Source organism: Zootoca vivipara, chromosome 6 (genome assembly GCF_963506605.1).
Source record: "Zootoca vivipara chromosome 6, rZooViv1.1, whole genome shotgun sequence".
Classification (NCBI taxonomy): domain Eukaryota; kingdom Metazoa; phylum Chordata; class Lepidosauria; order Squamata; family Lacertidae; genus Zootoca; species Zootoca vivipara.
In genome coordinates this window covers 88800337-88825984 of record NC_083281.1, presented here as the reverse complement: position 1 = coordinate 88825984, position 25648 = coordinate 88800337, and the positions used below count along the sequence as shown (strand labels likewise).

General features: G+C 51.1%; 1 protein-coding gene across 3 annotated transcripts; it reads right to left on the bottom strand.

The window, feature by feature from the left end:
- Positions 1-415: 415 nt before the first annotated feature.
- On the bottom strand, positions 416-24501 carry LOC118086919 (chloride channel protein ClC-Kb-like). 3 transcript variants are annotated; one of them, XM_060276307.1, is made up of 20 exons: positions 24467-24501; positions 23029-23170; positions 20185-20313; positions 18251-18379; positions 15160-15299; positions 14019-14096; positions 12373-12451; positions 11714-11839; positions 9875-9959; positions 8662-8763; positions 7647-7731; positions 7215-7388; positions 6969-7038; positions 6562-6672; positions 5034-5247; positions 3790-3923; positions 2542-2642; positions 2291-2374; positions 1590-1676; positions 416-1215 (listed from the first exon to the last, which is right to left on the bottom strand). In XM_060276307.1, the coding sequence occupies exons 1-20, from the start codon at positions 24485-24487 to the stop codon at positions 1168-1170; spliced, it is 2139 nt and encodes a 712-aa protein (XP_060132290.1). In that variant the 5' UTR covers positions 24488-24501; the 3' UTR covers positions 416-1167. The 3 variants fall into 3 exon arrangements, with proteins under 3 accessions (XP_060132290.1, XP_034974889.2, XP_060132291.1); XM_035118998.2 differs by lacking the exon at positions 24467-24501 and adding an exon at positions 24114-24186; XM_060276308.1 differs by lacking the exons at positions 416-1215; positions 1590-1676; positions 2291-2374 and having other exon boundaries at positions 2542-3121.
- Between the last annotated feature and the right edge of the window lie 1147 nt (positions 24502-25648).

Sequence of the window (25648 nt, the reverse complement as noted above, 5' to 3'; positions counted from 1 at the left end):
GGAGGCCTCTCAAGATGGGGCCACATAGGCAAGGCGTTTCGGGCCTTTGTGTGCCCCACTCCCATCTTCCCAGGTCTGCGAGAGCTGCCAAAAGGCCACCTTCCATCTGCTTGCTTGGTTTGCAGAACGAGATGGGGGAAAAACCCTCGCTCTTTCTTCCAGGGGAGTCTGCTTGGCTGGCTGTGGGGAGATACCTGCTTTGAGGGACCTCCACCCTGCCCCACACAGCCCGGCTGTGTGTGTATATTTTGTAAATAATAAAAGAGATATTGCACAGAAATGCCTCCGTGTATCCAGAGTGCACTGTCTGCTGGAAAGCAGCTCAGAGCCCCGATGCAACAGGGGAAAAAGCTGGAACATGTGCAGAGGAAGGTGACCGAGGTGACAAAGGAGATTCCAACTAAACATCAAGAAGAATTTTCCGATGGCAAGGGCTGTTTTGACAGTGGAATAGGCTCTGTCGGGAGGTGGTGGGCTCTCCTTCCTTAGAGGTTTTTAAGCAGAGGTTGGATGGCTACCTGTCATGGATGCTTTAGCTGAGATTTCTGCGTCGTGGGGGGGGGTTGAACTAGATGACCCTCGGGGGGGTCCCTTCCAACTCTACAATTCTATGAGGAAAGCAGGGACCAATTTATATGTGATTCTTTTGCACTTTAAGCTGTTCTTGCAGGAAATCTGTTCCGGACAGGCTTTGATTGCAAAGGAATTGTCACCAGACAACTCCCTCTTTTCCTTGCCCAGAGGTGGTGCTCCTAGGAGCAGAAGGTGGGTTTTTTAAAAAGACACCCCCCCCCAAAAAATCCACATTATTCTGTACCACCCTGAAAACCACTGAAACACTCCCACCCCAGAAATTCAGGTGGTGGATTGGGGGGTCCATTTCAACTCAGCCCAAATATTAGCACAGACCTTCCATCATATTGTAATAGAAAAAGGGTTTTTTAAAAATATTTCTCAGTTGTTTAAAAGTTTCAGTTGTTAAAGGTTTCAAGATGTGCCAAGAGCTTCTGCTCCCCTCCCGGACCTCCCCACCCACCCCCATTTGCCACCAAGGGTGTGAAAATACATCTTTAATTTGCTCTAGACACTAGGTAAGCATTCAATAGGAATCTCCTTTCGAATCCCCGCCTGGTCCTCTGTGGTCTCTGTTGGGAACGACGTCTCTTCTCATTTTGCTACTTTGGGATTTGCCAGGTCTTCGATGGCTTTCCTTACCTGAAGAAAAAGAAGAGAGCAAGGACTGAGAGATGGATGGGAAGTGGGGTGGGTGTGTTGACACTGCAAGCAGCCTAGAACAGGTTTAACTGCCCTAGTTTTTCTGCAACCCCTGATGAGGAACTGGGAACTCCTTCCTCAAGAAACGCTTAGTCCTCCAGCATTTCTCAGAAGCACTCTGGGTGTGCTGTAAGGCATTCTCCCACCAACAACCCTGCGAGGTAGGTCAGGCCCAGAGTCACCCGGTGCATTTTGCGGCTGAGGGCAGGAGGGGGATTCGAATGCAGCTCTCCCCATTCTGCCGCTCTCTGAGCTTAGGATCCAGCCCCGTCCTCTCGCAATCTGCCCCCGCTTTAAGAGTGCCAGCCAGCTACCTCATGCCTGGAGACCACGCCAACCACCTTCCCCAGCTGCGTGACAAAGGCTCTCTGAAGGTTCAGGAGCTCAAAAAGGTTGTGCACCTGTGGGGAGAGAAATGGGGAGGAGAGAGATGGAGCGGAGGTCAGGATGGTGATGTGGGGTAGGCCCTTCCTGTATCTCCTTTAACTAGGCTCCTTGCATCTTGAAAAGCCGGCCCATTCCCCTGGTAACAGCAGCAACTTGTGAGACCGGCATGCGCACACAGAGAATGCCCCCTTTCCTTCATTTTCACAGCGCAAAGAGGTAGGATCCCGTTCCACCTTCTCAGGAACCCTGCGAGGTAGGCTGGAGGAAGGGCCCAACGGCCAAGAATGCACAGCTATGTGTGTGTTTTTTTCCCTTTTACAAGAAGCAGCCCCACAAAGGCTGTGGCAGGAAAACTAACCGTTGGGAGGCTGGCAGAAAACACTTCACCTTTCCCCTCCCCAAAGGATCTTTCTCTCTGTAATAAAATAAACACCCCCAACTTCCAGCAACAACAGCCCTCCCTGCCATTATTCTCCAGCCGGTGACATTTGGAGGTAGACTCCTACTGGGCATGGAGGCTCCATTTCGCTGTGAACAAATAAAGGGGACGTTGGTGTGTCCAGAGCCAAGAGCACTTCCTGCCATGCTTCACCACCTGATAACCCTCACCTGCCTGCCATCCATTTACCTGGTGGAGGGACATCCATGGGGAAAGCTGCAGGGTCACGGGGCTGATGGCGCAGGATCCTTCCAAGGTCTGGGCAGATGGAGGCTGCATGAAAGGGGGAGGCGGAATGAAACCTTGCAGGGTGTGGCAATTGGGGTGCACACGCAACTCTGGCTAAGCTGCATTGCAGAGAAGGTGCTGCCTCTCCCCCCCCCCCACACACACAGAGCAGAAGGCAGCTCCCATCTCCGCCTCAAGGGCTTGTGACCCACCTCTTCCCCCTGTGCCTTGTGGGGCAGGCTGGCATCATCCTGCGTCTGGAGGAACTTGATCAGCTCCGATCTCTGGATCATCCCCAGCAACATGGCTGTCTCTGCGGGCGAGAGGAGGAAGGAAGAGGGCATCAGAGGGGCTCGACTGCTGGATCAGGCCAAAGAGGGTCTGTTGAACCCAGCACCCCAGGAATAATAATAATAAAAATAAAATAATAATAATAATAATTTATTATTTATACCCCGCCCATCTTTCCGGGTCTCCCCAGCCACTCTGGGCGGCTTCCAACAGAAAAATACAACACGATAATCTATTAAACATTAAAAGCCTCCCTGAACAGGGTTGCCTTCAGATGTCTTCTAAAAGTCTGGTAGTTGTTTTCCTCTTTGACATCTGTTGGGAGGGCGTTCCACAGGGCAGGCGCCACCACCGAGAAGGCCCTCTGCCTAGTTCCCTGCAACTTGGCTTCTCACAACGAGGGAACCGCCAGAAGGCCCTCAGTGCTGGACCTCAGTGTCCGGGCAGAATGATGGAGGTGGAGACGCTCCTTCAGGTATACTGGACCGAGGCCATTTAGGGCTTTAAAGGAAGAACATGAGATGAGCTGGATTAGGCCCACCTTAGTCTTAGCATCCTTTCCCCCCCCCAGTGGTCACCCAGGTGTGCCTGATTGGAGGCCCACCCACAGGACCCCACTAGGGATCCCCACAGCAACTGGCCCTGCAGCAGCATCCTGCCTCCAACAGTGGAATCCTAGAACTGTAGAGATGGAAGGAGTCCCCCAAAGGTCATCTAGTCCAACCCCCTGCAACACAAGAGGTAGAAGAGAACTAGGTCCCCTCCATCGAGGCCTATGCTGAAACAAGGGGGCAGCTCCCACTCTAGATCTCTTTGTGGACTGTGACGGGGGTGCCTGGGTACGTACCCTGGCGCCTCCTGAGCATGGGCAAAGAGCAAGTCCCAGCTGCTTCTCAATTCCTGCTGTTTCTCCTTGTCTCATTTCCATGCTATGGTTTCCCCCCAAAAGTGAGCGAGAGTGACGCCGGCCGGATAGGCAGAGCCTCAGGTGGGTCGCCTTGACCGAACAGGGCCTCAACACCCCCCACAAAGCTGGAAGTGAAATAAAGCCCCAGGCCTGATGCCACAGGGAAGGCCATGGGGGTTTGGGAGGTGGTGGGAGGGGAGAACCAGGCACCCAGCTTTGCAGGGCTTCCTTCCCCCTCAGAAAACCCATTAAGTCCCAGTACCAGCATTGTCCACCACCGGGTACTCAGAGTCGTCTGTCGAGGTGACCGTGCTGAGGATTTCCTGGAAGGTGGCATCTCTGGGCAGGGCGACGAATTTGGTGTTCATGAACTCCTCTGTAGTGACCTTGTAGGAGCTGCAGGCGGGAGAAAGTGGCGTCAGAATGACTCCAGAGAGAGCCCAGTAAAGAAGAGGGCTGTTAAAAAGCCTGTGAATCGACGGCATGCACACAGCCTGGTAAATGTGTGGCCTGCCCTGGAATATAGGGACATAGGAAGCTGCCTTGTAGGGAGTCAGTTCATCTAGCTTTGTAGTGTCCACACAGGTCGGCAGCAATGGCTCTGCAGGGTTTCAGGCAGACTCCAACCCTACCTGGAGATGCCAGCAAAGATTGAACCTATGTCATGGTCTGGTTGACCCAGAGGAACGGGTGGGAGGAACCAGCTGGGAACCCCCAAGGGTCAAAGGCTCAGAGCCTGGGGATTGGTGGTGGGGCGATGATAAGTGGTCACAGGGAGAAGACAGGGAGGAGGAGGAGGTGTCAGAAGCTGAGGAGGCAACAGGGCTTAGTGAGCTGGGAGAGTCTGTGGCAGAGAGAAGTCCAGAATCAGAGGAAGACACTGAAGCAGAAGTGTGGGGCGAGGGAAGCCAAGAGGCAGAGATGAATTGGGCTGCTGAAGCATCGCCGATGTCTCCCTCTCTGGCTGTGGCAAGCTCCCGACTCTCCCCTAGTCTCCCAGAACCAGAAGAGGCATGAAAAGGACAGAGGAGAAGTTGGTCTCATGCAGGTGCAGTCTCCGATTGCTCGGAAGGAGCCCTGGGAGAGGAGCAGACCTAGATGGCTGTGGGGAGGCGGGGACGTCTCTGCAACTGGTTTCATGGAGTAAGACCTACAAGGAATGAGCTGCTGGGCTCATCAGGCCTGACCCTCACCCAAGTCCATGAAGAGTTCACTCCCAACCATTGAACTGTGTGATTTAGCGGCCAACTCACTCCACGACAACCTTGCACCTTCCTATCGCAAAGCAGGCTCTGTGCCCCTGAGCTATGGCCCTTCCCGACATGCAAAGCGGCATAAGGCAAGAGAGACTCTGAGTGTGGCCACAGTGTCCTTTCCCTCATCAGCAAGCAGCTAGATGAGAAGGCTCTCGGGATGCCCCTCAATGTCCCGGGAGTGGGAGGGCGAGAAGCTGTGCCCCCACCTGCTCCCCCGCACCCTGTGACGTGGGAGGGGGTTCCGCCTCACCCAATGTGCCTGCTCCTGATGCGGGGCAGGTAGGGCAGCTTCTTGACGATGATGGTGCCATCATAGAAGGAGGGCTGGAACTTCTGGGCGATGGCGTTGGCGATCAGCACGGCTAGGATGACGGGCAGGATGTGGGCAATCTGCCCCGTCATCTCAAAGGCCAGCAGGGCCGTGGAGAGGGTGTGGGTGACCGAGCCGGAGAAGGCTGCTGCCCCTAGAAGAAGAAGAGCAGAATCTAGAGCAAGGGTTGTCCCTGGGCGGGGTGTCCTGAGGCAGGCCGGCAGGTCACCCTGGGTGTGGGTCCCTTGTTAGCCCCCACCGCACCCCGATTCCTATTCCAAGTCCCAGAGCTGGCTGAGATCTGCATCTTGCTTGAAGAGGACGGCGTCCCCCACCAGAGCAGAGGAGCTCAGGGGGATGGAGGACAAGTCGTGCATCGAACACAGCTCTGTCCTCCAGCCCTGCCTAATGACAGAGCTGGCCCTCCTCTGTGCTGGTATCGCCCCAGGATTTAAGGTTGTGGCTTCCCCCTGCAACACGCCACCCCAGTGTGTCTGAGCCGCGAGGGACTCCAGGGGTTCCCGGTAATAATAATAATAATAATAATAATAATAATAATAATAATAATATATTATTTATATTATTTATATTATTTATATTATTTATATATTTGGCTTTCAACAGAATATTAAAATACAATAATCTATTAAACATTAAAAGATTCCCTAAACAGGGCTGCCTTCAGATGTCTCCTAAAAGTCTGGTAGTTGTTTTTCCCTTTGACATCTGGTGGGAGGGTGTTCCACGGGGCGGGTGCCACCACTGAGAAGGCCCTCTGCATGGTTCCCTGTAACTTGGCTTCTCGCAGCGAGGGAACCACCAGAAGGCCCTCAGCACCGATGGGGGTGGAGACGCTGCGGTTCCCTCCGAATAAAGGTCAGCGGAGACTGTGGCGTCTTCAAGATATACGGTTCTATTCACATATATGTACAACCTATGGGGGGTCATGGCATCAGCACCCCAAGAAATCTTGCTTCACCATTAGTTGCCACTTTGGATGCAGCACAGAGCCAGCAAGTCCCTCATTCTCCGGTTTCCAGCTCAGCTCTCTCACACCTTTCTGGTTCTTGTTCTCCTACCTAGCAGCAAGGTGAGGGGGGCGGAGGAGGAAAGGCCCACCTTGGAGCCCAGAGGGCCCCACCCCTCTTGCAACCTAGCCCCTTTTTTGCAGGATGCTGATGAGGACATTTAAGTGGCCAGCCAGCTCCTCTGATAGATTTCTAACCCTCACTGCGTACAAGACCCCAAGAATTGGGAGGGAATCCTCCAGACAGACACCACCACCACCCCCCCTGCAGAATTGTAGTGAACAGAGAGAGGACCTCGCTGTCATCACAACCATGAGTCCCTGGGGTGGAGGGGAGGGGGCAAGTGTCTGCCTAGCCGTAGTTGCCTAGACCTTTGGCTGCCATGGCTTATTGGCTTGTGCCCACCCCACTCCCCACCTTGAGCCACGTTGCAGACTCACCTGCCAGTGCGTAGCTTCCAGGAGTGATGAGGCTGGAGCCCCCCCCTGATGAAATGCCCTGGGGGAAGAGGAAGGCGGCGGTTTCCCCAACCAGGCGCCCGAGTGCAGCTCCTGTGGTGGGGGAGGAGGAAGAGGTAGAAAGAAGCAGGTTGCATCTACGCGACAATCCTTTCCAGACCACGTCTCCACTGCACGCTCAAACTGGTTTTGAACTGGATTAACTGTCATGGAGATCCCCTTCTCCGGCCCATTTGGTGCTTGGCAGCTGAGACCAGCGAAAATGATCCTGTGTTACCTGCATTGCAAGGTCACCTTTCCCAACTCTCCAGTTCTTTGATTCTGTGACCCAGTATGGAGGGGGTGGTGGTTATCTGATGCAGGGAAAGGGGAGATGGGGGGGCGCTTACCATAAACAAAGACGGGCATGAAGTACCCAGCGGGCATCGGCATGGTAGTGGCCAGGATCAGCATCCAGAACTGCGAAAAGAGGACGGAAAAGTGAGGCCCGGGGTCCCTCTGCGGCAACAGATAACGGCCACTTGCTTTCAGACAGCCTGTGATGCCGCCAGCATGCCTGAGAACACTCCAACTTCTGAGGGTGAAAGCACCATACCTGAACACTTTGTCCCTCGTCAGAGCCCCCCCCCCCGTACCTTCATGAATAGGAAGACGGCCAGCGTGCCAAAGATGGTGATGTTGGGGTCCCACCACTCAAGCCACAGGTTGTGGGCATCGACTTGAAGGGGCCTGGCCAGCGATGCGTTTTGGGAAAGGGCACTCCAGGTGTGGTTGTCAAGGAGGGAGGTGAGGAGCTCCTTCATGCTCAGCTACAGGGGAGGAAAGATGGGGGTCTGGAAGGGCTGGCGCAAACGGGAGGCCCACCCACCCTCCCCCTTCTGGTCTGTGGGGGGGGGAGCAGTGGGTTCCTCTTTCTGTGCCACCAGACAGGGTGGCCTTGGGCCCGTTCACTGGCTGCTGTCAGGCCCGTGGGTGCCACCTGTTGTTATTCAGCAGGGAGAGGGTTGCACTCTGCACATGCTCCAGGGTGCTCTGTGCTGGGAAGGAGAGAGGTACCCAGTATTTACCTTGGAGGCCATGAACTGCCCCAGGCCCGGTGGGAAGGTGATGGAGGAGAGCAGGAGGGCAACCAGCACCGAGTAAAGAGGTTTCCTGGAAAAATGTACCACAAACAAACAAACAAACAAACATAAAACTAGGGTTATTTTCCGGGATTGGAAATGAAAGGCAGGGCTTCCCTGCACAAAGCTAACTCTGATGGCAGACCAGCAAGTTTCACACAGCTCAAAGCAAAAATAGAAAAGCTCATTGGGTGGAGGAATCTGTACATTTTCCAGGCATCACAAAGCTCTTCCACCAGGTGCTGAGGATTTCTGTGCCACTTGAAAGCTTGCATACAAGGGAGAATATTTTTTCTTGGGGTGATGGGGGAAGTAATAATAAAATGTTGGTCCATCTCTACCGTGGGTAGGCAAACTAAGGCCCGGGGGCCAGATCCGGCCCAATCGCCTTCTAAATCTGGCCCACGGACGGTCTGGGAATCAGCGTGTTTTTACATGAGTAGAATGTGTCCTTTTATTTAAAATGCATCTCTGGGTTATTCGTGGGGCGTAGGAATTTGTTCATTTTTTTCTTCAAAATATAGTCCGGCCCCCCACAAGGTCTGAGGGTAGTGGACCAGTCCCCTGCTGAAAAAGTTAGCTGACCCCTCTACTGTCACTCACTTTTAAATACCTTGCGCACAATATGCTTTTTTTCTATACCCTGCTCATTCTGTTCCCAAAGCCAGAATTTTTTATTTTTATTTTTTGTAATCCCTATGTCATGGAAAACCCAAGAGGACCCCAAATATGTGAAAGGAGAATGGCAGCTGCTACGGTTCATTTGTGCTTTCATGGAACATTTATCGCCCATGCAACAACCTGGCGAGGCAAACTTCTGTTGTTCCCATTTTGCAGAGTGGGAAACTGAGGCTGAGAGGCAGCAGTGTGTTCAAGACCGGTTGGTTGGTCCTTGCAGGAGCCCTGGCCTCACCCCACATGAGCCCCAGCGCATGACCCCTACTCCCAAGGTATGACTTACTCCTCTGCAAGCAGCTTGGCCGTGAAGCAGTTCCTCCGGACGTAGCCCAGGAACCAGCGCTGACAGAAAAGGTAAGCACAGCTCACCACCCCACAGACTGCGCTGCAAAGAAGCAGGGAGGGAGGGTGGGTTAGGGTCACTTTGACTGCTGGGCACACAATACCCCTTCGGTGTCGTCCCCCACCCCACCCCACCCCGAGGCTGCATTGCAAGGAAGGAGATGGGTCACATTTCAAGCACATGGTCCCCCCATGAAGGACCCTAAAAACTGTAGTTCCCCCCCCCAGAAGCCTTGACACCGTTCTAAGAATTCTAAGGTCTCAAATATAGAATGAATGTACAAGGCAAACACATACAAAAGTATTTCAACCACATGTCTGAAATAGTACAAGAGAGCAATCCTGAAGTCATTTTGACTCTCTCAAATTGACCTCATATATATTTCTCTGCAATGAGGAAGGAAACGGGAAAAGCTTTCCAATTGTCTTTGGACTTACACCTCCCTTTTCGAATACAGTCAGGCAAGTATCTGCTAAGCTGTGCGAATTATCAATATGTTTAAGAGATTCAGGAACTAAAAGCAGGCATCCCCAAACCGCGGCCCTCCAGATGTTTTGGCCTACAACTCCCATGATCTCTAGCTAACAGGACCAGTGGTCGGGGAAGATGGGAATTGTAGTCCAAAACATCTGGAGGGCCGAAGTTCGGGGATGCCTGAACTAAAATATTCACCATCTCAAAGGAATCGCCAGGCTACCCAGAAAAAATGCAATCAAGTAAGTCATTATCAGGTATCCTGGCAGACAGGAGAGAAGCAACACTCTCAAATATCTGCTGGAAACCACTTCTGTGATGTATGTATGGTTTTTTTTGGGGGGGTGTGTGTCTTGGGGTACAGGGTGGACAATTTCAAAAGTCTATATAGGGGCTCACACACCATTGTTCTGAGTCTCTCCTACCTCCTTTCAAGGGGGGGAGAAAACTCTGTTGCAACAGAAAAATAAAGATCCCCCTTGCTTTCTATGGATCTTGCTTCCATCTATTCATCTCTGACCGACCATGGACTTAGAGGACTCTGTCCCTTGGGGAGTTGGGCAGCAAAAGCCAAACCTTCTATTCCCCCCCCTATAACAGCACACTCCAGTTCCCAGGATTATTGAGGGGATGCTGGGATGGACCAGACCCCCAAATCCCTCAAGCACACCCTGCTCACCCAAGGAACATGAAGAAGAAAGTCTCTGGCAGGTCAAAGGGGAAGTCAATCTTAAAGCTGGTCTTGAAAAGAGCCATGATGGTCTCTGGGGAGGGAGAAAAAGCAATGTGTTTTAAACACAAAACAGGGGTGCCCACAAAAACAGAAGCCCCCTTCCTCATCTACCTGAGTCCCCCCCCCCGCTTTCCTTCCACCCAAGACCCCCTTCCCCAATTTATCACTTTCCCCTCCTCTCTCCCCCATCTGGCTTAAGCCTCCCCACCCCACCAATGGCCAACATTTGCAAAAGGCCATTTGCTTGGGGCCAAACCCCACTTTGCTCCTGCGCAGCCAGTCGGGGAAACCAGCAAGCCACGTTGTTTGACACCCATCACCTGCTCACCGTGGCTGCGGAGGTTTTTCCCCCAGAGTGCCTTCCTCCACCACCAACATCCAGGTCTAGGGTTTCCCAAACTTGGGTCTCCAATTGTTTTTGGACTACTATTCCCATCATCCCTGACCACTGATACTGTTAGCTAGGGATGCTGGGAGTTGTAGTCCAAAATCAGCCGGAGAGAGACAAGTTTGGGAAACCCTGCTCTAGAAACATCTTCACGCAGCATCGGTGGTGGCTGGTAGGGCGGGAGGCAGGGAACCCAACAGTAGGTGGCGCCAGAGCCAACGACAGGGAAACTGCTCCTAGCCTTGCCCCCTCCATCCTCCTTTTTCGCCTCCCTGCTAGTTCTTCTTCAAGGGCAACACTGAGCCTAAGGAGGATTAGCTGTGGTTCCTGCATTGGGGGGGGGGGGGGGTTAACTGGATGAACCTTTGGGAAAGGGAGGCAGGCAGGCAGGCAGGCAGGTGGGCCTGGAGGGGTGAAGACTGAGATTGGTGTGCCAGAGCCCCCCTTTGCACACATAGACCATCCTCCACTGCATGGGGGGGGGGGGGGAAAATGGTGAGGAAGGGAGGGGAAGGGGTTCAAGGGAGGGGGGCACACCTAGCCTGTTCAACTAGGGTTGCCATATTCGCAAAAGTGAAAATCCGGACAAAAGTTGTTGAGCTTTTTTTTTTCCTTTTAGGGTGGGGGGGATCAAACATTTTTGGGATTTTAAAGGGGCTTTTTAAGTTAAAAAACAACAACACCCTGCTTGCCATATGTTCAGGTTTCCCCAGACATTTTGCTGAGTCTGGAAAAATATGCCCAGACGCTATTTTCAAGCATATGGCAGCCCCATTGTCCCTTCCCTAACACAAAACATCCTTCTTGCAGCAAACCTGAGGGTTCGGCACTTCCAACAAGGTCGCCACAATTGCTCAGTCATATATTTCCAGGGCAGTTGCGGTCAGGTTAGAACAGGCATGTCCAACAGGTAGATCATTGATGTCTGTGGTAGATCACCGGTAGATCAGTGGCTCCCCCAAAGAAGCTAAAAAACTTTGGCTCCCCTAAAAAAAGCTCAACATCTTTGCCCTGCACCCCTAAAATGACCTGAACCACCCAAAGCAGGGCTTTCCTTCCTAAAAAAAGCTCAACAACTTGGACCTGAACCCTCCAAAAGGGGGTAGATCGCTGCCAGTTTTTAACTCTGTGAGTAGATCACAGTCTCTTGGAAGTTGGCCACCCCTGGTTTAGAATATTTCCACATGTGAGGCCTCCCAGCAACACCCCCACCCCTCAAATATATTTCCCACCCACGCAAGGTAAGCGCAGCGAGTGGGGAGAGGTGTTTGCTATGTGGATGAGCACGCTGGCCAGGGCGCCAACACTGCAGAGCAAACCGGAAGCAAGAGCTGCTCTCCACCCACCCGCTTTGCAACGCTTTGCGCTTCCCCAGCAACTCTGCTCAGCTTCCTCACCTTGTTCGCTGTTGAAGACAGCCAGCAGGCGAAACATGAAGGCCCCGCAGGTGGCTGAAAAGAACCCCCTCCAGTAGTCCCGGACTGCGAAATGGGAGGACACGACCTCGATGCTGAAGAGGACCCCTTGGTGGAACCAGGTGAAGAAAATAGGTAAAGCAGAGGTCGGCAACTGGCAGCCAATATGCCCCAACCAGAGGCGGACCTGGGCTCCCTTGTGCCTTGGCAAGGAGACACATGGACGCCTTCAAAGTTGGGAGAAACCATGGACAATAAACGCATGAAGTTTGCTGTTTGTCGCCTCTTGCGCTCTGCCACTGACTTCCTCCGCGACTGTGACTGGATCCCTCCGCTGAGGCACCCAGAGGAGCCTGCACGCCTCGTCTCGCTGCCCAGAGCTGTGGGGGGACGGGCAGTCTCTTACCCACTTCGAGCCAGAGTGGAGAGGTGTGGTTTTTGCAGGCCCCTGACCAAAACAGCCTGCTTCCCCCAATGACCACTGGTTTGCCGCTTTAGATATGAGCTGCATGACAGAGTGACGCAAAGCGTTTTCGCCAAACACGCACAAACTCCAAGCTCTGTAAACTTTGCAAGTCACTTGCCAGCTAGTTTTACTGAATCTGACCCACAGATTCAGTCTGTGTGCTTGTTTCTCTTACCGCTGATGGGAGCCCCGAAGACAGTGGCCACTCCAACAGCTGCTCCGGCCACCAGCATCTCGTTCTGTTTGCTCTTATTCTAGAAGGAAGAGAGATCCATTTGCTAAGCGCCTCTTGCATCTGCTTGAGAGGCAGCGCGGCTAAGCATGAATCCACTGGGGCTCCAGAATGGGTGCTGAGTGCTGCATTTGCCTTCCAAGCCAGCATGAGCCACTCAAGTTTGACCCCTTTCCAGCTCTGTGCTCAGATTATTAAACTGAGCAAAGATTGGGGGAGACAATCCGTTCCTTCCGGTTGCTCTCCTTCTCGTTTCTCAACCTCTTAAATCCAGTTCTCATTTCTACATTAGTTAGCGATTTTTGAAAAATAAAAGAAATGAGACCTCTTGGAAAATCTGCAACATTCTAGTGTGAAATCTTTGTGGGTGCGGGTGGGTGGGTGATTTTTGCCTAATGTACACATTTTTCTGCAAAGCCATTTCTCTTAATATAACACACTAGCTGTACCCGGCCACGCGTTGCCGTGGGAAGAATGGCAGGTCTAAAAAAAATTTCTTACCTGGGAAGTCCTTTTTGGAATGGAAGAGTTGATGGAGGTTAGGATAGGTGAGGGTTGGTGTGAGTCTGTGGATGGTAGGGTCTCCCCGGGGGGGATTGGGTCTCGGGGAGGTGGAAGGGTCTCCCGGAGTGGGCTGGTTCCTGAGGAGGTGGTTGAGTGTTTTGTGGGGACTGTTGGGCGGTGCAGCAGGGGTTCCCGGAGCGGGCTGGGTCTCAAGGGGGGGGGGGTGTTTCTGGAGGGGCCTGTCAGGCGGGGTGGTCCGTGACAGTGGTTCCCGGACCTCTGGGACGGCCTGGGTCTGGGGTGTCCTGGTCTCTGGGGTGGGCTAGCTCCCTGAGCATGTACTCTGTCGGTGGAGGGGTCTCCCTGGGTGGCATGGCTCATGTCAGAGGCGGGGTCTGTGGGGTGTGGCCTAGTCTCCATGGGGAGGGGTGGTGGTGGTGGAGGAGGAGGTGTCAGGATTGTGCCACTGGAGGGCGCTATTTTTGTTTGGGTAAAAACACCTTTTTACCTGTGTTAGGTGTGTACAATTCAAGGTTATGCAAACACTCGGGTATTGCCGTGGACCGTTATGTCCAAATTTCTACACAATCCGTCAAGCGGTTTCGGAGAAAAGTGGAGCCCACAATTTCGCTCTTTCTACATTTTTATATATGTAGATTTGTGCATATTGCTTTTCCTTAATGCATGCTCTTTATGTACACTTTGCCCTCGTTCTATGCATTTCTGTACGCCTGACTCTGCCTTGCAAAGTTTGGAAAGGTGCAAATTTGAGAGGATGGCTGCAATTTAGGTTTGCATATTGTCCTGGACTCACCTCTAACGCGAATGGAATCCAATTTATCCCCTGCCTCTAGCAAGGATCCCCACTTGGCTCAAAAGCACCCACTGAAAATGCGGTGGGGTGGTTATTTTGTGGGGGCAGAAATCACCTCTTCAGCCACCCTGGTTGTGAATGTAGGAAGGTGTCAAGAGGGAGAAGGAATCTACATTTAGCAATCTGGTGAAGGAATCCTTGGGCAGGCCCACTCCACCCCTTAGTCCCGGTGGGGGGTGGGGTGGGGCATTGCTGCCCCCTTGTTCCTTACCTCATATTCCCCAGAGACACTGGTCCGAATCTTCCCTAAGTAGGCAGCAATCATGCTGGAGAGGTGAACGAAAGGCCCCTGGAGGAAGACAAGAGGAGGGACTCAGAGGGCAGATTAGTAGAGGGAGGGATCCTACAATTCTATAGGGATGCTTGGGCTGCAGGGGATTGGGCTAAGTGAACTACCATCTGATACGCAGGCTGAGTACCTACCTGCCCGCAGACTGTCTCGTCAGAGTGGTGCATGCCCTGGTTATCTCCCACTTGGGCTACTGCAATGCGCTCTACATGGGGCTACCTTTGAAGGTGACCCAGAAACTACAACTAATCCAGAATGCAGCAGCTAGACTGGTGACTGGGAGCAGCCGCCGAGACCATACAACACCAGTCTTGAAAGACCTACACTGGCTCCCAGTATGTTTCCGAGCACAATTCAAAGTGTTGGTGCTGACCTTTAAACCCCTAAACGGCTTTGGCCTAGTATACCTGTAGGAGCATCTCCACCCCATCGTTCAGCCCAAACATTGAGGTCCAGCTCCAAGGGCCTTTTGACGGTTCCCTCACTGCAAGAAGGGAGGCTACAGGGAACCAGGCAGAGGGCCTTCTTGGTAGTGGCACCCGCCCTGTGGAACACCCTCCTGTCAGATGTCAAGGAAATAAACAACTAACTGACTTTTACAAGACATCTGAAGGAAGCCCTGTTTAGGGAAGTTTTTAATGTTTGATGCTTGATCACATTTATTATTATTATTATTATTATTATTATTATTATTATTATGTTGGAAGCCACCAGAGTGGCTGGGGAAACCCAGCCAGATGGGTGGGGTATAAATAATACATTATATTTTATAGGTATTCTTATTCTTATTATTGCAATCCCTTCCTACTTTACAAATTTATGTTTCTGTAGGAATCCCGGTGGATCTCCTGCAGAGGGTGGCATGGTCCACTGAGTCAAGTTTCTTAAGTGGACCAGGAGGCAGTCGTTGCAGGACTCCAACTCGCCTCCTCTCCCAGACCCAAGCTACCTTGCTCTAAAGCTGCTGGGGGTGTGAGCCTGTTCAAACAGCCACAGGGTGTAAACGGTGAAGAAAAGCTCATGGGCTGCTTCCCTTCAACCAACCAACCAACGGGTCACTTACGACTTTCCCGAGGAAGATGGTGCTCCCGCAGGCCAGGGTGCAGGTCAAGCCCACGACTTTGGCGCTAAAGTTCTCGATGGCCAGGTATTCTTCCAAGATGACCCCCGTCAGGATGATCTTCAGCTCAGGAATGCCGGAACCTGGAAGAAGGAGCACACAGGGAGGAGGTTCCAGATTGTTTCGGGGGCCTCCAGGCTGTCTAGGAAGATGTTCCTAGTGGCCTCCCAATGAGGATCTGCCTCTTTTCTTTCTGCATTGGTCCCACCCAGCAGCTTTCTCCCTGGCCTACCTCATAGGAGGCCTGTTATGTATTCAGTGGTCTGTGTTTGCCTGAGCTTGAGTCTGGATTAACGATTCTGAGCTCCTGTGTTCTGATTCGATAGACGTTGTTCAATCACAGAAGATTTCAGGATTTGGGCCTCTGCCATTGGCCCTTGAACTTTGAGTCGTGATTCGCAGTTTGGAAGTTTAGACAGCCAATCACGTTGGGAGTGGGAGTGGCCCAGGCTTTCAGAAATGTATATAAGCAGTTGCTTTGCCTCTGATTCCAAGTTATGTAGTTCAATAAAGGTTCTTGCTGTTATCAATGTGTCTTGCCTCGTGGGAACCCACCTACATTTCTTTCTTTTTTTTATAATCTATTTTTATTAATTTTCCAATTAAAAACAATTATATCACATTCATTATTTCAAATTATACAAATACATATCAATCAAACCGAATATTATGCCAAATCATCTAAAATTTTTCGGGGTTCCCATGCTTCAAGAAATTGGGGATTCCTCGCAACTGCTCACTGCCGTCTTTTTCTAAAGTCTAAATCATCACTCAAAGTCTATAATAGTCCCGATCTTTCCCTTACAGTCACAAAGATGTTTTCCTCTTTCATCCGGTTTTTCCCCAGCTGCTGAGATAAGTATCAAACGAGATTTCACATATGTTCTTTCTCCTGTGTGAGTTAATCAGTCCGGCCTCCCCATAAATCTTCTTGGTCTGGAGTGTCCCTGTTGCGTCGGTCTTTCAACACGAAGCAGCGCCATTTTAGAAAACTCAAATCACTTTCGTTTTCTTCCCATAACTATGTAGATTAACGATCTTTATAAAATTTACAGCTTTTCCAGGCAGAAGATCCAGCCGTCACATTATGCATAGACTCTTGATAAATTAGTGGCTCTCCTTGCCCTATAGCTGAACTTAGCTTCAGGTCGCTGTTCAAATTCAAAGTGCGTCACACCCCATAAATCCTCCGAACGCTTTCCAGGCACTCCTTCTATCCAGTTAGAGGGGGGCTTCTCTCGTCAGCAATTTTACATCTTCAAAAAATATACTCAGTATCAACAGTTTATAAAGTTCAACTCACACAGATATCTTTTATTTCTCGTTCGTTCCAAACAAGCCAGGACATCACGTCCGGGAAGGTATGGAGTAACTCATAGAGTATATGCAAAAAATAAAAAAGACTCACTTCCCTTGTCGTTCCGTCCCCATCAATCCTTCTTCAAGATAAAATACAGCCTTTGACTCCTCACCCTCAGCAGCGTAAATTCCTCGGCAGTAAACAGAGCTTCTGCCCCTCCTTCTGAAGCATGTCCATGAATTTAAAACCTAATTATCTTCTTTAATCATGGAGCCCCCCCATGCAGTTTGGCGTCCGGGAGTTCCGACGTTCCTCATGAGTGCTTTCAGCCCAAGCCCCCCCCCACTCCTTAAACAATCGGAGTGGGTTTGGGGGCATCGCGGGCCAGCGGCCCCTCTCCGTAACCCCCGGAGAGGTAGGGGGGTTGCCATTTACTCCCCTAGCAACCGCCAAATTCCTCATGAAGGTCGGAGGGATGGAAAACAGGTCAGCCATTCCTGCAGGCGGAACCGGAAGCCTCCTCTCGGAACCTACCTACATTTCAAGGCCTTTGCTGAGTTAGCCAATTAATCCATCCAGCTCAGTTTTGTCTACACTGACTGGCAGCAGCTCTCAAGGGTCTCGGGCCCCACCTGGACCTTCAGCATGCAAAGCAGAACATTGTTCTTATATTTGGCATTCCTTGTGAGCTTCCCTTAAGACGCAGGAAGTGAGGAAGCCACTTTATACCAGATCAGACCCTTGTCTACACTGACTGGCAGAACTCTGGGGTTTCAAGCAGGGAGCCTCTCCCAGCCCTACCTGACAGGGCCGGCTGGATTAACCATTAAGCAAAACAAGCACATGCTTTGAGCATCGAGGGAAAGGGGGCGTCGCAGGAAATTTTCCACTGCCGGATTTTTAACATTAATGGTCACAAATTGCTCAGCTGAGCGTTCATTTTCTCAGCTGAAGTATATTACAAATCCCAACAGAACAACTATACAAACAAGGCCCGCTGGATGCCTACTAAGTATAGTAGCAAATGCGTTACGTAAGATGTTTTGAGGATCTGATCAAAGACACTGCAAATAGAAAAAGCAGGAGAAATTTTTTTCAAATACAAATAAAGTGGAAGTATACAAAAACAAGCATTATATCCCATCTTACTGTAGGTTTCATTTCATTTTGAAAAAATTGTATTTTATTCTACTGTTTATTGTTGTTTTTTTGACCAAACTGCGGGAGGCAGTGCAAGACAGGAGTGCTTGGCGTGCTATGGTCCATGGGGTCACAAAGAGTCGGACACGACTAAACGACTAAACGACAACATTGTTGTTTTATGTTTTGAATTAGATATATGCAGGGGCCTCTAATGCTCTTAACCTGGCCCTGTTCCAGGGTTGAATCTGGGGCCTTCTGCATGCAAGGCTCTACCACTTGAGCTCTGACCTTTCCCCAGAGTACAAACTTCCTGCACCCCAGTCCTCCACAAATGAATTGTGTTCACACACTTTCCTAGCTGCATCAGGCTTCCTTTTGGAAGGAAAAGGAGCTGCAGATATGACAGTTAAGACAGAGGTGGTGAGCAGGAGTTCCTGATGTTCCTTCTCCTTCCCTTCCCTCTGCTGTTAAGATGCCAGGGAATCAGGCAGGCTGTTGAGCTGCTGGCGGTTTGGGGCCGGGGCTGGCTTCGCACCTTGGCTGCCAGTGGCCGACCCCTGCTCCCACCCCCACCCCCACCCAAAGGCTCACCTGCAGAGTGTGGTGTGATGCTCTGCGCGAAGCCAGTTGAGAAAGCCGACAGCGCGACGGGGTACATGGTCCAGGAGAGGTACTTCAGCACCGGGTAGTCCCCAATCTCTTGGTAAAGCCACATGTGGGCTAAAGAAACAGAAAGGGAAATCGACATGTCCCTCTGGACGCATCGCCTAGCAGCTGGTTTAAACTGGGCGGCTTAACACAACGATGGAGAACCCATCGCCCTCCAAACATAGTTGAATTCCAACTCCCCTCATCCCTAGCCAATGGCTGGGCTGCCTCAGCAATGGCTGGAGGACCACACAGGCCATGTACTGCCCCTGACACTTGCCTTTACTGCCCCTGGCTACCCCCATCACTACTCTGCTTTCTTCTGGTTTGTTTGTTTTTTTGGACTACAGTTCCCATCATCCCTGACCACTGGTCTTGCTATCTGGGGAAGATGGGAGTTGTAGTCCAAAAAAGCACACACAAAAAAAAAACACAACCCAGCTAGAGACCCAAAATTGGGAATCACTTGTCTAAATGATCCTCAAGCTCCCTTCCAACTGTGATTCTATGAATGGACAGATGGAGAACATATGTGGCGGCACTCTGGATGTTGCTGGACTCCGGCTCCCATCATCCCCCTGACCATTGGTCATCCCGGCTGCTGAGGCTTCTGGGAGTTGGAGTCCAGCAGTGAACTGGGGGGCACCACAGCGTCTTTCTCTGCCTTCACATTTTGCCCAGTCCTTTTTAAAGCTGTGCAAGAAAGTTAGTTTTCGTGGATAGCTTCTGAAGGTGGCTTTGTTCTAAGGCAGGCACGCCCAAACTCGGCCCTCCAGGTGTTCTGGGACTACAACTCCCATCATCCCTAGCTAACAGGACCAGTGGTCAGGGATGGTGGGAATTGTAGTCCCCAAACATTTGGAGCAGGCATAGACCAGTGTTTCCCAACCTTGTGCCTCCAGCTGTTTTCGGACTACAATTCCCATCATTCCTGACCACTGGTCTTGCTAGCTAGGGATGATGGGAATTGTAGTCTCAAAACATCTGGAGGCACAAGGTTGGGAAACACTGGCATAGACAACCTTGGCTCTCCAGATGTTTTGGAACTACAACTCCCATGATCCCTAGCTAACAGGGCCAGTGGTCAGGGATCATGGGAGTTGTAGCTCCAAAACATCTGGAGAGCCAAGGTTGCCTATGCCTGATCTGGAGGGCTGAGTTTGGGGGTGCCTGTTCCAAGGGCTTTGACGCCCACAGAATCATTCTTATAAATGGCATTGCAAGTCAATAATTGCTGCTAATTGGGCCCCAAAGGCAGGATAGGAATCTTTTAAATGAATGAACCCATTAAAGGGGATAAATGCGAGGAGGCTACGATCCTTTCCGTAGGGGGTTTGATGGGAGAACAGATGGAGATATTCAACTAAGCATCCAACTAAGTCAGGGATTCTTTAGCTGTGGTTCCTGCATTGCAGCGGGCGGGCTAAACTAGATGACCCCCGGGGTCCCTTCCATCTCTGCAATTCTATGGTTTACTACACTCACAATGAAACCATTGAAAACAATGGACCAACGTTGGCAAAGTCTATTAATTTAAAAGGGGCAGCCCAGCCAAATGGGTGGAGTATAAATAATAAAATCATCATCGTCGTCATCATCATCAAGCCCAGTGTTTCCCAAACTTGGGTCTCCAGCTGTTTTTTCCAGACTACAATTCCCATCATCCCTGGCCACTGGCCTTGCTAGCTAGGGATGATGGGAGTTGTAGTCCAAAAACAGCTGGAGACCCTCGTTTGGGAAACACTGAATTCTAGCCCAACCTGCTGCAGTGCAAGAATCCAATTAAATAAATCCTATGAATAATAATTTAGCTCTCTGGTTCTCCTGCTCCTAGGAGCCTAAGACTGACTGAGAGCAGTCTGGGGGGTGTCTGTTACCGTTGGCCATCCTGGAGATGGTGAAGTCCATGGCGAAGCTGACCAGGGCCATGATGACCCCCAGGGCGAAGAGGAAGTACCAGTCGTCCCCCACGCGGAAAAGCTGCCGCTTGACGAACTCCAGGCAGCCTGCAGGAGGCAGCAGAGGACCAGGGTGAGTCAGGTACGTTGGCACCCATAAGAAGAAAAGCCCAGCGGGTTTTTTTTTGGGGGGGGGTTTGCAGACCCTGCATTTGGCACACATTGGAATCTGTCCCTCCCCCCCCCCACAAATGTTGACATTCCAATTTTAAAATCTGATGAAAACAACTCGCTGAGAAATTTTTAAGGTCACACGGTTTAACAATTATAATCTGCTGCAGGATTTTATCTATAGATTTAAGGACACAGCATATGAATGTCAGGAGCGTCACTGCAGAATCAGGTGCCTGCAAGCGGGGCGTGGGGGTAAAAGCCTTCTCTTCCTTTTCATTTAACAGTAAATAGTGCTCCAAGGTTGACTGGCACTGCACATGGAAGTTCCCTTTTTTCCCATTGCGTCAAATTCACCCTAGTGGTGGGGAGCCTGCTGGCTTCCCAACATCTCTGACCGAGAATCAGAGAATTGTAGGGTTGGAAGGGTCCCCAAAGGGTCATCTAGTCCAGCCCCTGCATTGCACGACCTTTTGGTCTTGCTAACTGGGGCTGATGGGCATTGAAGTCCAATGGCACCTGAGAAGTCCCCCACCCCTGTAACAGACTCATCTCCCTCCGTGGGTGGGTGGGGGTCAGCTCCTCCCTATTTAAGACAATTTGAGTCAGAACCTTGTGGCAGGGCGTTCCATCAGTTAATTTCACAACAGTGCAGACAAGTCCTTTTGATCTGCCTGCCTGGAATCTCTGCTGAATCGGGTGACCCTGAATTTTAGTCCTATGATGGCAGGAGGGCGAAATGCACTTTCTCCTTTTCCTTAGAGGTTTATAAGCATTGGTTGGATGGCCACCTGTAAGGATGCTTTAGCTGAGATTCCTGCATCGCAGGGGGTTGGACTAGATGACCCTTGGGTGCCTTCCAACGCTACAATTCTACGACTCCTCACTAGCATAGGCGTAGCCAGAATTTTTGTGGCGGGCGGGGGGGGAGCAGAACCTCAGATTTGTATTGGTTTTGATTGATTTGGGGGGAGGGCAGCTGCGCCCATGCTACTACGCTTATGCTCTCACTAGGCGTATATTTATAAACATTGGATCATATATCATGAAACACTTAGGGCTTTGAGATGGGACAGCGACATAAGGGGGGGAAAACTCTTCCCACACTCTTTCACCAGAGCACGCTGGAAGTTATAAAGGTTGTGCCCCGCAGGAAGGTTAAATCTACTGCGTTCTGAGATCTCAGATTCCTTTCTGAGCCATTTAGCACCAAATGGAATCAGCTCGGCTCTCAGTCTTGTCCGACTTGTGCTTGGGGGGCGGGGGGGGGAGAGAGACGCAGGAAAAACACAAAGTCCGGGACAAAGTCTCCTCTCCATTCCCCGCCGGGCGTATTTTGAAGCTGGCCAGACGCAGGAATGGCTAAATCCATAGCTAAATCGCTCTCTGGGTCACCGCGTTGGAATCCCACACCTCCTCCCCACAGGCGGCCACTTCCATCGCTGGTTCCTGCTTTAGAACATCTCTGGCGCGCTCACGGGGTTTCACTTGGCTGGGGAGCAGCGCCAGTTTTCGAGACCGACAGGGCTCCGCCTTCATCAGATGGGACTGTTGTTTAGGGACCAACAAACCCTGCCCACATGACAGCGGATCGTGCATTTTCCATGACAAGTGTTTTTTAGGCACATTGCCTGGCTTGCTAATTCTTGGTCGGATCACGCTGCCCTTCTTTCTCAAAGGCAAGCAGGTACTTCTTCTCTGCCTTGATTTCTCTCTCGCACTCGCTCATAAACACTTATTGTTTATAAAAAAAATGTATATACCGCTTGGCTGTTAGAAAAACAACAGCAGCCACCTCAAAGCAGTTTTGCAGAAAAGGAATCAAGCAATGAAATGACCAAATGGGAAAATAACTACAATAATTCAAAACGTTCAAAAAGTTAAAATAGCAGTGGACTGCAAACAGATTAAGACATCAGCTTTCCAATAAACATCTGGGCAGGCTTGCTTAAACAAAGATGTTTCAGCAGGTACAACGAAGGGGCCTGCCTGATGTATGGCAGCACCTAGAGAATTCCCTGCCTGTTGACAACACCAGTCCGAAAAGATCTACAGTACGTTGGCTCCCAGTACGTTTCTGAGCACAATTCAAAGTGTTGGTGCTGACCTTTAAAGCCCTAAATGGCCTTGGCCCTGTATACCAGAAGGAGCGTCTCCACCCCCATCATTCAGCCCGGACACTGAGGTCCAGCTCTGAGGGCCTTCTGGCGGTTCCCTCGCTGCGAGAAGTGAGGTTACAGGGAACCAGGCAGAGGGCCTTCTCGGTGGTGACGCCCTCCCTTCAGTTGTCAAGGAGATAAACAACTTTTTGACTTTTAGAAGACATTTGAAGGCAGCCCTGTTATAGGGAAGGTTTTAATGGTTGACGTTTTACTGTGGTTTTTATAATTTGTTGGAAACTCCCCAGAGTGAGCAGATTACTGTATTATTATTATTATTATTATTATTATTATTATTATTATTATTATTATTAGCTATCTAGGTTGGTGGTGGTCACTGTGTGAAAAAGGACTGCCTTGATTCTTCCTGCATTCCCACCAGCACCTGAAGGTTTTGACGACCAGCTTGGATTCTGCACAGGGAACTTGTCTCTGGATAATCACCCAGGGGAGGCTCTGACTCTTAAAGACCCCTGGATTCCTTTCCCCTTACCTCTGATCTTCCTCCGTGTTTTTGGCCAAGGTTTCCAACTCTGCTCCAGCATCAGAATCCGCTCTTCCTCCTCCTCCTTTCCATCCTTCCTCTTCTGCTGACCTTCTGCATCCATCTGCTGATAGGGCTGGCAAGCACCCCTCTGTTGAAAATGGGGAAGATTCCCAGTGGGTGACTGCATGGTGGGGCAGGGAGGAAAGGCTGGAATTTGCTGCACCATACCTCCCAACTCTGTGGGGGTTGTGATCCTGTGGGCAAGTTGGTGCAAATGGGAATGGGCCTCTGGGGGGCTCTGAGCTGCTGGAGGGCACTGAGCTAACAACTTTGGGCCCTTCCCTAAATCCATCCTTGGCCCTCTTCCATCTAATTCAAGCCGGACCTGGGTGAACTCAGCCCCACATTGCCATGGAATGTGTGAAGCAGGAGGGAAAGGGTGCCTCTAGGCATGCACAGAGCGCCTTTCCTCTGCACAACTGAGTACTCCACTAGCACCTGGAGTTATGGGCCACAACTTCGGTATAACACAAAACAGGCCGATCCAGGTAGCTCCCCGCATTATTTTAACTGTAAACATGAAATATTCTCAAGTTCCTGAGGCTGCAGTCCTGTGCACACTTAAGCTCGGCCTAAACCCTGCAAAGCTGACCTTCCTGCTTAGCATAGCATTGGGCTGCCAAATTACTCAAAAATTCAGAAAGACAAAGGCCCCCACCTCCCCCAGGGTTTATTTCTAAGAGAAAATGCTACTAATTCACATCTCTAGCTCCTCTTTCTGCCTCAAGTAGGAATTCATGGCAGCTGCTGCTGTTTCTTCTTGAAAACCACCAAACTGGAAAGAATTAACCCCAACAAAACACCCTGAGCAACCCTTGTCGCTTCAGCTACGGGAGCAACCAAGAGTCTTCTCTGAAGACCCCCCTTGCAAGGGGGTTTCCTGCAAGAGACTCCCACAGCTCTGCTCTAGGCTGGATTACACACGAGTAAGACCTGCTATGTTTAATGGGCTGAATCCCAGGTAAGTGCGCAAGCCACAGGTGGCTGCCTGAGTTAACCCGCTACAACCCTAGAGCATGCAAAAGACTTACCCTGCCTCTCTGGTGGAAAAGTCCTGGTGTGTCCTCTCTGGAATCTTGTTTCTCTGCACCTGCGCTAGCCAGAGAAAACACCTGTCTCCCTCCCTCCCTCCCTCCCCACCACACCCCTCTCTCTGACCTCTAACCATCTGCAGGTGCTTTGGGACCTTGCAGAAAATGCCCTTCAGGGATGCAGGCAGAGCTGAGCTGGAAGGAACTGGCCTGGCAGCAACTCAGGAGCAAGGAAAAGGGGCTGCGAGGGGAGAGCTGCTTGCCTGTGCTGGGATCCAGACCTCCTACACCACAAGGTTGTCGTCTGAGCCAGATTCAAGGGCCAGCATATGATTTCAGTTGCACGAGCTCACCTGCGGAGTACATGCCTGCATTCCAGTTCCCAAAAGTACGCGTCACACTCTTGAGTGACAAAAAGACAGAGCCAAGGGCAGTGGGGCTGTGTGGGCAGGGCCTTGCTGTGCCTCCGCGCTTTCCTTTCTCCTCTGTAAGCGTCATAAATAAGGAGGGATGGTGACGAGAGACCTGGTTTTATTTGTGTTTCAGCGAGAAACTGCTTCTCTGAACTTCATTATATAATTCCCCAGCCAAACAATGTGGATGGGAACGCATAAGTTTGGGGAAAGGGGGCATCAATGAAACCAACATACGAAAGCAACATTATTTGCACAGTGCATAGTTAATCTATGGAACTCCCTCCCACAGGAAGCAGTGATGGTCACCAACATGGATGACTTTGAAAGAGGATTAGACAAATCCATGGCTACAAGCCACAATGGCTATGCTCTCCCTCCACTGTTGGAGGCAGGATGCCCCTGAAAGCCAGTTGGGTGGGCATCACAAAAGGGAGAGTGCTGCTGCTGCTCTGCTCAGGTCCTGCTTGTGGGGCTGGACTAGATGACCCTTGGGTTCCCTTCCAGCTCTACAACTCTTATGATTCTATTATTCCCTTTGGGGCATCTGGCTGGCCACTGCGAGGACAGAGGTGCTGGACTAGATGGGACTTGCTTTTCCCTGTTCCGGATGGGACAATACTTGTGTCCTTTAAAAAAAATGCCCCCCTCATCACCAACTCTGTAACCAGGGGTGGCACTGGGGGTATGTTTGAAAGACCCATTGGAAGGTGAGGGGGCAGAGATGACATACCCCTGAACCACTTGTTGCAGGATGGGAAATGCCCCCATCACTCAGCGCCTCCTTGTTAAAAGCTGAATTGTCCCCATTGTGCAGCACCTGGCAGAGAGATAAGCTCCCTCTGCACCGCCCAGAGACATAAGAACACCAGGAGAGGCAGCTGGATCAGGCCCAGGGCCCTTGTAGTTCAACTTGTTGCTTTCAGTCCCCGTGGCCAACCAGATGCCCCGCAAGGGAAGTCTGCAAGCAGGACCCGAGTGCAAGAGAGCAACTCTCCCCTCCTTCTGTAAGTGTGGCAGTGTCTCCTGGAAATGGGGCAGGGAGAGAGAGAGAGAGAGGCTGCAGGCAGAAAAATGCATCTCTTTTACTGGCAAATGTGAGCCCCATCTTTTCTCAAGCAC

What these genes read in the sequence shown, in the direction of transcription:
- LOC118086919 (XM_060276307.1), bottom strand. Translation starts at nt 24,487, where the DNA reads ATGCAGGCATGTACTCCGCAG. An exon ending in TTCTTCTTCATGTTCCTTGG is followed by an intron (nt 8,764 to 9,874) that starts GTGAGCAGGGTG and finishes GCTTCTTTGCAG; the next exon opens with CGCAGTCTGTGGGGTGGTGA. An exon ending in CCGTCTTCCTATTCATGAAG is followed by an intron (nt 7,039 to 7,214) that starts GTACGGGGGGGG and finishes CTCTTTTCGCAG; the next exon opens with TTCTGGATGCTGATCCTGGC.